Raw genomic sequence first — 12,500 nt, forward strand, 5'->3', positions numbered from 1 at the left:
ACATTGTGTTACTAACAACTGTTACAGGACTTCACATTGTGTTACTAACAACTGTCACAGGACTTCACATTGTGTTACTATCACAGGACTTCACATTGTGTTACTATCACAGGACTTCACATTGTGTTAGTAACAACTGTTACAGGACTTCACATTGTGTTACTAACACAGGACTTCACATTGTGTTACTAACAACTGTTACAGGACTTCACATTGTGTTACTAACACAGGACTTCACATTGTGTTACTAACAACTGTTACAGGACTTCACATTGTGTTACTATCACAGGACTTCACATTGTGTTATTAACACAGGACTTCACATTGTGTTACTAACAACTGTTACAGGACTTCACATTGTGTTACTAACACAGGACTTCACATTGTGTTACTAACAACTGTTACAGGACTTCACATTGTGTTATTAACACAGGACTTCACATTGTGTTGCTATCACAGGACTTCACATTGTGTTACTATCACAGGACTTCACATTGTGTTACTAACACAGGACTTCACATTGTGTTACTAACAACTGTTACAGGACTTCACATTGTGTTGCTATCACAGGACTTCACATTGTGTTACTAACACAGGACTTCACATTGTGTTACTAACACAGGACTTCACATTGTGTTACTAACACAGGACTTCACATTGTGTTACTAACACAGGACTTCCCATTGGAACCCAGAACATAAGGTGGACAGTGTTTTGTATATCTTGTGACAGATGTGTGTGGTGCTTCGTAACATGTGGCTGAAGATGGAATGAACAGTGAAAATAGTTCCGCTCACACAGAGTGTAGTCTAGATGTGAGATGACTAGAGCTGGCAGCAGCGGGGGAATGGAGTCCTGACATATTTTATTTTACCTTGATTTAACCAGGCAAGTCAGTTAAGAACAAATTCTTATTTTCAGTGACGGCCTCGGAACAGTGGGTTAACTGTCTTGTTCAGGGGCAGAACAACATATTTTTACCTTGTCAGCTCAGGGATTCAATCTTGCAACCTTTCAGTTGCTTGTCCAACGCTCTGACCACTAGGCTACCTGCCGCACCAAAATCAGCACTAGAGAGAGACCAAACACTCAGGGAGGAGATGTGAGCAGGGTCAGATTAGGGAGAGACCAAACTCTCTGGGAGGAGATATGAGCAGGGTCAGATTAGGGAGAGACCAAACTCTCTGGAAGGAGATGTGAGCAGGGTCAGAATAGGGAGAGACCAAACTCTCAGGGAGGAGATGTGAGCAGGGTCACATTAGGGAGAGACCAAACTCTCTGGGAGGAGATGTGAGCAGGGTCAGATTAGGGAGAGACCAAACTCTCTGGGAGGAGATATGAGCAGGGTCAGATTAGGGAGAGACCAAACTCTCAGGGAGGAGATGTGAGCAGGGTCAGATTAGGGAGAGACCAAACTCTCAGGGAGGAGATGTGAGCAGGGTCAGATTAGGGAGAGACCAAACTCTCTGGGAGGAGATATGAGCAGGGTCAGATTAGGGAGAGACCAAACTCTCAGGGAGGAGATGTGAGCAGGGTCAGATTAGGGAGAGACCAAACTCTCTGGGAGGAGATATGAGCAGGGTCAGATTAGGGAGAGACCAAACTCTCAGGGAGGAGATGTGAGCAGGGTCAGATTAGGGAGAGACCAAACTCTCTGGGAGGAGATGTGAGCAGGGTCAGATTAGGGAGAGACCAAACTCTCTGGGAGGAGATGTGAGCAGGTTCAGATTAGGGAGAGACCAAACTCTCTGGGAGGAGATGTGAGCAGGGTCAGATTAGGGAGAGACCAAACTCTCAGGGAGGAGATGTGAGCAGGGTCAGATTAGGGAGAGACCAAACTCTCTGGGAGGAGATGTGAGCAGGTTCAGATTAGGGAGAGACCAAACTCTCAGGGAGGAGATGTGAGCAGGGTCAGATTAGGGAGAGACCAAACTCTCTGGGAGGAGATGTGAGCAGGTTCAGATTAGGGAGAGACCAAACTCCCTGGGAGGAGATGTGAGCAGGGTCAGATTAGGGAGAGACCAAACTCTCTGGGAGGAGATGGAATCCACAGAGCTGGAATCCACCACACAGACATCACCCAGAGCCAAAACCTCATTCTGGAAGTTTGGAAAGCAAAGTGGTGTGACAGCATTTCCTGTATCCATTTAGACTGGCAATATGGAAACCATTAAGGAGCTTGAAGAAAATAAAAAGCTGCAGTACATTGGTCATGTTGTGTTTGCACCGACATCTTGGGTAAATGTGAGTTTTGTAATGTGGTGTTTTAACAGCACAAAGCATCCCGTTGAGAGGGACAGAGCTATTGGATAGTTCAAATGAATGACTGTAATGGATGGGGAATTTGTTCTTCTCAGAATACTCCAACAAGATCTACACTGAAGTCCATGTTGTGAAGGACTGTAGATGAACTAAATATGTGACTAATATATTAAACCTACAGTTTAAGCACAGGGAAAAGCACATGAAAGAAATATGGTGACATCATGTTTCAACATTGCATGCACTGCAAATGACACATTGTGTCATTACACAGCAGCCCATTAACTAAAAGGGTGTGACTAGGACCAGAGTAGCGGTGACACATCTACTCTCATGTCCTCATTTTGGATTTGTCCCAGCCTCTACAGGGCCTTTAGTGAACTAAGACACTGTGGATAGATAGATAAACTGACTGACTGACTGACTGACTGACTGACTGACTGACAGACAGACAGACAGACAGACAGACAGACAGACAGACAGACAGACAGACAGACAGACAGACAGACAGACAGACAGACAGACAGACAGACAGACAGACAGACAGACAGACAGACAGACAGACAGACAGACAGACAGAGAGAAAGCTTCTCAATGTGTGTGTGTGTGTGTGTGTGTATTTCTATCTCAATGTGTGTAATTCTATCACAATGTGTGTCATTCTATCTCATTGTGTGTAATTCTATCACAATGTGTGTATTTCTATCTCAATGTGTGTCATTCTATCTCAATGTGTGTATTTCTGTTTCATTGTGTGTCAATGTGTGTCATTCTATCAATGTGTGTCATTCTATCAATGTGTGTCAATCTATCTCATGTGTGTATGAAACCTCACTATCAATGTGTGTCCCCGTAGCGGAGGTTAATTGGACGAGAAACACTGCAATGCAAAGTGTTAAAAGGAGACAAAAGAGCCTTGGCCGAGGTTCAAGAGGAGAGCACCTCCAGGCAGTACAGGCTGAGGCTGACTGCTGTTGAGAGAGAAGGCTGCGTTTCCCCCATGTCTCTCTGTCTCCATTTAATTACACTGAGGCTGACAGACATGGTGCTTAAAGACACAAAACAAAAAGACAGGGTCAGAAATAAACAGCACTGCAGTCATTCATTGAGGGCGCGTCACAGACACAGTCCCTACAGTTTACTATACATCGTTGACTTGTATTCAGATCACAGGAGATTGGTGACACCTTCATTGGAGAGAACGGGCTCGTTCTATTGACTGGAGTGGAGTCAGTGGAATGAAAACAAATCCATCAAACACCTTCCGTTTGCTCCGTTCTGGACGTTATTATGAGTCGTTCTCCCGTCAGCAGCCTCCTGTGATTCAGATACTTCAACTCTGACCAGCTTGAAGCATGATTCAGTATGATTCAGTATGATTCAGTATGATTCAGTATGATTCAGATACTTCAACTCTGACAAGCTTGAAGCATGATTCAGTATGATTCAGTATGATTCAGTATGATTCAGTATGATTCAGATACTTCAACTCTGACAAGCTTGACACATGATTCAGTATGATTCAGATACTTCAACTCTGACAAGCTTGAAGCATGATTCAGTATGATTCAGTATGATTCAGTATGATTCAGATACTTCAACTCTGACAAGATTGAAGCATGATTCAGTATGATTCAGTATGATTCAATATGATTCAGATACTTCAACTCTGACAAGCTTGACACATGATTCAGTATGATTCAGTATGATTCAGTATGATTCAGATACTTCAACTCTGACAAGCTTGAAGCATGTCCTGTAGGCTATAAGAAGCTGAGCAGGCTATCCTTAATGTAGTGAGGCTGGCCAGGATGTGTCTGTATCTGAACCAGTGGAGGCTGCTGAGGGGAGGACGGCTCATAATAATGTCTGGAACGGAGCGAATGGAACGGCATCAAACACCTGGAAACCATGGAAACCATGTGTTTGATGTAGTTGATACCATTCCACTGATATCATTACCACAAGCCCGTCCTCCCCAATTAAGGTGCCATCAACCTCCTGTGATCTGAACATGCATTGTTGCATCGCGAAACAACCCGTAATCAAACAGTAACTTCATGTACCTATTCAGTGGTGGTTTTCTCTGCAGGTCCATTGGATCCGAATAGAACAGTGTCAAACCCTGGGCTTTTAATGCACATGCAACTGGTACATCAGCAGTGCCTTTACAAAGTCTCCTATTTCCCCTCTTTAAGAGACTGAGGACATCGAGACACTGATTAGGGGTCAGTGAAAAAAATATCGGGTCTGTCATATTTCTGCAGGGGACATTGAGACACTGATTAGGGGTCAGTGAAAAAGCTATCGGGTCTGTCATATTTCTGCAGGGGACATTGAGACACTGATTAGGGGTCAGTGAAAAAGCTATCGGGTCTGTCATATTTCTGCAGGGGACATTGAGACACTGATTAGGGGTCAGTGAAAAAGCTATCGGGTCTGTCATATTTCTGCAGGGGACATTGAGACACTGACTAGGGGTCAGTGAAAAGCTGTTGAGACTAAAGAGTGTGCGCAGTACTTGACCAGAAGTATGTAGACACCTGCTCATCCAACATTTCATTCCAAAATCATGGCCATTAATATGGAGTTGGTCCCCTCCCTTTGCTGCTATAACAGCCTCCACTCTTCTGAGAAGGCTTTCCACTAGATGTTGGAACATTGCTGCTATAACAGCCTCCACTCTTCAGAGAAGGCTTTCCACTAGATGTTGGAACATTGCTGCTATAACAACCTCCACTCTTTTGGGAAGGCTTTCCACTAGATGTTGGAACATTGCTGCTATAACAACCTCCACTCTTCTGGGAAGGCTTTCCACTAGATGTTGGAACATTGCTGCTACAACAGCCTTCACTCTTCTGGGAAGGCTTTCCACTAGATGTTGGAACATTGCTGTGAGGACTTGCTTCCATTCAGCCTAAAGCACATTAGTGAGGTCCGTGCACTGATGTTGGGCGATTAGGCCTGGATCGCATTCGGCATTCCGATTCATCCCAAAGGTGCTCGATGAGGTTTTAGTACTGAATCATACTGAATCATGCTTCCAGGTGGTCAGAGTTGAAGTATCTGAATCATACTGAATCATGCTTCAAGCTGGTCAGAGTTGAAGTATCTGAATCATACTGAATCATACTGAATCATACTGAATCATGCTTCAAGCTTGTCAGAGTTGAAGTATCTGAATCATACTGAATCATACTGAATCATGCTTCAAGCTTGTCAGAGTTGAAGTATCTGAATCATACTGAATCATGCTTCAAGCTTGTCAGAGTTGAAGTATCTGAATCATACTGAATCATACTGAATCATGCTTCAAGCTTGTCAGAGTTGAAGTATCTGAATCATACTGAATCATACTGAATCATGCTTCAAGCTTGTCAGAGTTGAAGTATCTGAATCATACTGAATCATACTGAATCATGCTTCAAGCTTGTCAGAGTTGAAGTATCTGAATCATACTGAATCATACTGAATCATGCTTCAAGCTTGTCAGAGTTGAAGTATCTGAATCACAGGAGGCTGCTGACGGGAGAACGACTCATAATAATGTCCAGAACGGAGCAAACGGAAGGTGTTTGATGGATTTGTTATCATTCCACTGACTCCGCTCCAGTCAATAGAACGAGCCCGTTCTCTCCAATGAAGGTGTCACCAATCTCCTGTGATCTGAATACAAGTCAACGATGTATAGTAAACTGCAGGGACTGTGTCTGTGACGCGCCCTCAATGAATGACTGCAGTGCTGTTTATTTCTGACCCTGTCTTTTTGTTTTGTGTCTTTAAGCACCATGTCTGTCAGCCTCAGTGTAATTAAATGGAGACAGAGAGACATGGGGGAAACGCAGCCTTCTCTCTCAGCAGCAGTGTGCTGAGCCTCTGTGCAGACCAGTCAAGTTCTTCCACATCGATATCGACGAACCATTTCTGTATGGACCTCACTTTGTGCACGGAGGCATTGTCATGCTGAAGCGTTAATATTTCCCTTCACTGGAACCAAGGGTCCTGAACCATGAATACCAGCACCAGACCATTATTCCTCCTCCACCGAACTTTACAGTTGGCACTATGCAGTCGGACAGGTAGCGTTCTCCTGGCATCCGCCAAACCCAGATTGGTCCGTCGCACTGCCAGATGGTGAAGCGTGATCCATCACTCCAGAGAACGCGTTTCCACTGCTCCAGAGTCCAATGGCGACGAGCTTTACAGACAACCAATATTTTAAATGGCACGATAAATATCCCGATTAACAAAAAAGCATATGACGCTTTTCACATCAACACCTCCTATTCAGACTCAACGTCCCTGAATGTTGTGACCAGTTTCAATGACAGAAAGTATTGATGTAAAAAACATACTTTTTTGTTTATTGGGATATTTATCGTTGCCATTTAAAATATGTGTTTTTTGTTAGAATCAAGTTTGGTGGGAAAATAGCTAGGTAGGACCGTATTCAAATTGAAGTCAGTTTACATTTACATTTACATTTAAGTTCCCACGGTGGTGGGACCTCCCTCCCACATCATTTGTGTATTTACCAGAGCATAAATCAATCATCTTTTACAGCAAGCCGAAATGTACAGAAGGAAACGCTGTACGACTGGTACATCTTGATGTGAACCTGTGTTTAAACTTCTCCACTTTCACTCGATAAAGAGGGTTACCTGCATTCTAAAGTCAATTACCGCTTTGAAGCCAATTATGGTAATAAAAACACTTATTGAGTTATTGTTATCACTAAATTGTTTCAACTATCACCTCAACATAATGCGTTATCTCGGCACAGGTCCCAGACCAGCCACACTGTACATTGTAGATATAATATAATACTATATCCTTACTCCTAAAAGGTGATTATCCACCATTACATCTATTGATCATCAATAATGTTTTCATGACTAAACTTCAACTACAGATGAAGGATCTTAATTTGAGCCAGTTTGCTACAGCAGGAAAATAATCCTGCAGCAACAAGAAATGTGAATTATTATGTGGGATTATAATTAATGGACATTTTTGTCTGGGTTGATACATTTCTCGTAGGGAAAAATCAAGTCTGAAATTTCTAAGTGGAAATGACAAACTTCACAAGTCTTTTCATAACCTCAAATACACTAGACGTTTTACTTTTGTTGCACTGTAGGAAAGTTCTCCCGCAACAGGGTTATCAGATTAAGATCTTACATCTGAATGCAGACATGTTTACCTGCTACCTGGGACAAGATTCGGATGTGTGTTCTATTTACACAGATCATGGAGTCCCACTTCACTACCCTTGAATTAGCCCACTTCATTCTGAGTTCAACGTGGGGTCAGCAGCACAACACAGCCCTCACAAGCCTCTTCCCAAGCCAAGGGTCTCCTCCTCTGAAAGGAGCTGGGGGTTTATGTAACGTGCTCCTCGTGTCTTTGAATCCTGACAAAGGAAAACAACGAGAGGTGATAAGTCAGGAGCAGTGTTTTCAGACGGGAGACCAGAGTTGTATTCATTAGGGCACACCGAAGCAAAACGTTTTGCAACAGAGTTCAGAGTCCTTCACTGATTCAGTCACTTTTCTTCTGTTTGCCTAATGAATACAACCCAAATGAGATGGAAGACAAGATGGTGGATTTTGGATGGTGGAGCCCGCTATTCCCCGGGCCACTGCCAACTTCCTTCACCATCGGCTCTTCTATCCCACCACCACAGACCACACACTTGGCTTGGAGCAACTAGGCAGGAGATGGAGACAGACGTGAATATTCCTTGGAATTTTTGGGGCAGCAAGAATGCCCTGGGTCTTGATCACAAGGTTGGAAAATGGCGTGCTGTGAAAATGTTAACAGACCCATCATGTCCCGGAACACATATAGCTACAAACGTTTGCATAAGGTTCCTCTTGATTACATGTATCATATGGTACGGCACCATTCATGTGATCATGTCTGTTTATTTAACCACGTGGGCTACTGTTCCTTGAATCCCAGTCATTCAACTAGAAACTATTATTATGTGATACTTTACAATAGTGTGAAAACCACTTCACAAATGCCCATGAATAGCCTTTTTTGTAGGTCTAATACTGCAAATTCAAAAACAACATATAAAAACCACTTTCAATGGTTGAGCGATGTGTCTCTGCTTCGTTCTGTGCCACAAACGCAGTATAGTCAGCTCGTTTACTTTTCAAGTTTAAAGCTAATTACAGCTTTCAAAACGCAGCGGCTCAGATCTTCGTCAGAGACAAAAAAACAAAATGTCCGTCCCTGTCAGAGTGAAGAAAAGCACAGACGTCTCAAGACACGATTCGTACTGCTTACATTCGCTTTTCCAGCCAGTCATTCTCTCTCGTTCTCTTACCCAAATATGAGAGCTTCCACAAATACTTGTGTTGTTGAAAGACTCAAACAGGATGCCATTGTGTTATAAACACAGAGCTTTCTCCTACTGGAGCCGGTCTGGGCCCATGTGCCCACTGTGGTTTGTTGTGTAATCATCCAGCTATGTGTTGTCAGCTTCTCACCACCACCCGCTCTGTCTGTTTCCATTGGTATTGGGCTCTCCTCCCATGGATAGAGTTGAGGGGGGTTGATTTCCTCACATTGGAGCAGAATCCGTTTATGAGGAGCAATGCTTTCTGGGGTGTTTGTACTTTCTACAGACTTGAGAGACAGATCTATGATGTACCCAAGACACATGTTCTTCAATGACAGTGACATATATCTTTTCCCCCTGACGTAGCCCATTACCAGAAGTATTCTCTGGGTCATTACGTCTGACGTAGACCATTACCAGAAGTATTCTCTGGGTCATTACGGGTCATTACTAGAAGTATTCTCTGGGTCATTACGTCTGACATAGACCATTACCAGAAGTATTCTCTGGGTCATTACGTCTGATGTAGCCCATTACCAGAAGTATTCTCTGGGTCATTACGTCTGATGTAGACCATTACCAGAAGTATTCTCTGGGTCATTACGTCTGATGTAGACCATTACCAGAAGTATTCTCTGGGTCATTACGTCTGATGTAGACCATTACCAGAAGTATTCTCTGGGTCATTACGTCTGATGTAGACCATTACCAGAAGTATTCTCTGGGTCATTACGTCTGATGTAGACCATTACCAGAAGTATTCTCTGGGTCATTACGTCTGATGTAGACCATTACCAGAAGTATTCTTTGGGTCATTACGTCTGATGTAGACCATTACCAGAAGTATTCTCTGGGTCATTACATCTGACGTAGACCATTACCAGAAGTATTCTCTGGGTCATTACGTCTGACGTAGACCATTACCAGAAGTATTCTCTGGGTCATTACGTCTGACGTAGACCATTACCAGAAGTATTCTCTGGGTCATTACGTCTGATGTAGACCATTACCAGAAGTATTCTCTGGGTCATTACGTCTGATGTAGACCATTACCAGAAGTATTCTCTGGGTCATTACGTCTGATGTAGACCATTACCAGAAGTATTCTCTGGGTCATTACGTCTGATGTAGACCATTACCAGAAGTATTCTCTGGGTCATTACGTCTGATGTAGACCATTACCAGAAGTATTCTCTGGGTCATTACGTCTGATGTAGACCATTACCAGAAGTATTCTCTGGGTCATTCTCTGATGTAGACCATTACCAGAAGTCTGGGTCATTACGTCTGATGTAGACCATTACCAGAAGTATTCTCTGGGTCATTACGTCTGACGTAGACCATTACCAGAAGTATTCTCTGGGTCATTACGTCTGATGTAGACCATTACCAGAAGTATTCTCTGGGTCATTACGTCTGATGTAGACCATTACCAGAAGTATTCTCTGGGTCATTACGTCTGATGTAGACCATTACCAGAAGTATTCTCTGGGTCATTACGTCTGATGTAGACCATTACCAGAAGTATTCTCTGGGTCATTACGTCTGATGTAGACCATTACCAGAAGTATTCTTTGGGTCATTACGTCTGATGTAGACCATTACCAGAAGTATTCTCTGGGTCATTACATCTGACGTAGACCATTACCAGAAGTATTCTCTGTCATTATGTAGACCATTACCAGAAGTATTCTCTGGGTCATTCTGTCTGACGTAGACCATTACCAGAAGTATTCTCTGGGTCATTACGTCTGATGTAGACCATTACCAGAAGTATTCTCTGGGTCATTACGTCTGATGTAGACCATTACCAGAAGTATTCTCTGGGTCATTACGTCTGATGTAGACCATTACCAGAAGTATTCTCTGGGTCATTACGTCTGATGTAGACCATTACCAGAAGTATTCTCTGGGTCATTACGTCTGATGTAGACCATTACCAGAAGTATTCTCTGGGTCATTACGTCTGATGTAGACCATTACCAGAAGTATTCTCTGGGTCATTACGTCTGATGTAGACCATTACCAGAAGTATTCTCTGGGTCATTACGTCTGACGTAGACCATTACCAGAAGTATTCTCTGGGTCATTACGTCTGACGTAGCCCATTACCAGAAGTATTCTCTGGGTCATTACGTCTGATGTAGCCCATTACCAGAAGTATTCTCTGGGTCATTACGTCTGACATAGACCATTACCAGAAGTATTCTCTGGGTCATTACGACTGATGTAGACGTAGCTGCATGGACCGTCTTCGTTTGGTCAGGACAGATGCTTTGGGTTTATGTTGTATTTTAATTCTAGACCCACAAATAATATCACTGGGAATTATCAAAGGAAACTTCCCTCATCACATCCAGGCTGGCAGCTGATCAGTGGATGTGCCCTCCTTCTTCAGGGGCCTTCTGGATCTTTGGTACAGCCAATCAGATGTGAATGAACCTCATTTGGTTGATCCTGATGGTGGTAATGAAGTAACATAGCTATTTAATTGGAAGACTATGACTGAAGCTTTTCGACAAACTGTTGAGCATAAAGGGTAAATGCATTTACTTGTGTTTATCATCCACTACACCTCTGTTGTTTTTTCATCCCACAACTGATGAGAATGCTCTTTGACCTCGACAACTCTAGTGCCCTGCCACGTCACATATCTCAACTCAATACACAAAACACCACAAGAGAATATCAGTCGAAAGACTAAATCAAAGTTTGAAGAAAGCCCAACACCTTAGAATACGAGTACTTTATTGTCAATGTGTGAATGGCATAACTTTTTCAGGTGATTGATAAAATATGAGAACTAAAACCGGGTGTGTCATGTTGTCTGCAGGATATATCTCTTTCAAAAGGCATTGAGACGCATATATAGAATCCAAAGTGCATCATTCTGTTCCTTTTGTTTTATTTCGCCCATATACACATTACACTATACATAAATAATTGCATTGTAAAAATGACTTGGTATTTACAAGTATAATATATTTCATATAATATATAAAACTTTATATTAAATCTAGGTAGAGTATATTTGGGATAGTTGGTTGAGATAGCTATCTGTGTGTGTGTGTGTGTGTGTGTGTGTGTGTGTGTGTGTGTGTCTGTCAGTGTGTGTGTGTGTGTGTTTGTGTGTGTGTGTGTGTGTGTGTGTGTGTGTGTGTGTGTGTGTGTGTGTGTGTGTGTGTGTGTGTGTCTGTGTGTACACATATACCTGTGAGCACCTGTGTGAGTAAATATGTGTACTGTATTTGTGTTTCCCCGTCTGTCCATCCGTGTGTATGCCTGTCCATCCATCCCTCTGTCTGTCTTCCTAGTCCGTGTGCTATCTGTGGGTATTGAGCAACACCTCCACCCAGCAGGGGCAGGAGGTGACAAACTGTCTGGAGTAGCAGGGGCCCCAGCCCTTGGCGAAGCTGATCCTCACACTGTGGGGGTCATAGGGGCCCTCCAGCCCCACAGGGGGCTCCATGCCCTGCTGCAGGATCCAACTGGACTTGTCATAGTCAAAGACTTTGAGTGAGTAGCCAGGCATCACCCTCCTCACCGTCAGTCCCCTCACTGAGCTGGGCAGGTCCAGGGTGGGCGAGTGGACAAACACTGGGTGCTGGCTACGGTTGTAGATCCACACTCCGTCAGGTTCTTGGCTCAGGACAATCCCGTAGCCGATTTTGCTGCGCGTTCGCTGGACACAGCTGCCCGTGCTGCTGCCACCACCACCGCCTCGGTGACTACGGTTGCCATGGTGACCGTCGCAGCGGTGACCATTGCTAGCATTGGCAACGGCGTTGAGTTGGCCCAGGCAGAGGCCCGTGCCCTGAGGTAGGTCGTAGAAGATGCTGAGCGAGGGCTCGTGGGCCGGGTAGAGGCGGCCGACCCGCGTCTGCTG

General features: G+C 43.8%; 1 protein-coding gene across 1 annotated transcript in view; it reads right to left on the minus strand.

The window, feature by feature from the left end:
* Positions 1 to 11,345: 11,345 nt before the first annotated feature.
* Positions 11,346 to 12,500, minus strand: part of LOC135534242 (mothers against decapentaplegic homolog 6-like) — a gene marked incomplete at its 5' end in the record, with an annotated part of 1,233 nt that continues 78 nt past the window's right edge. Inside the window, one exon of the mRNA XM_064961325.1 lies at positions 11,346 to 12,500. This exon is cut by the window's right edge and continues 78 nt beyond it. Within this exon, the coding sequence (XP_064817397.1) occupies positions 11,937 to 12,500 (564 nt within the window).

The sequence above is a fragment of the Oncorhynchus masou genome, unplaced genomic scaffold, assembly GCF_036934945.1.
Source record: "Oncorhynchus masou masou isolate Uvic2021 unplaced genomic scaffold, UVic_Omas_1.1 unplaced_scaffold_3191, whole genome shotgun sequence".
NCBI classification, from domain to species: Eukaryota; Metazoa; Chordata; class Actinopteri; order Salmoniformes; family Salmonidae; genus Oncorhynchus; species Oncorhynchus masou.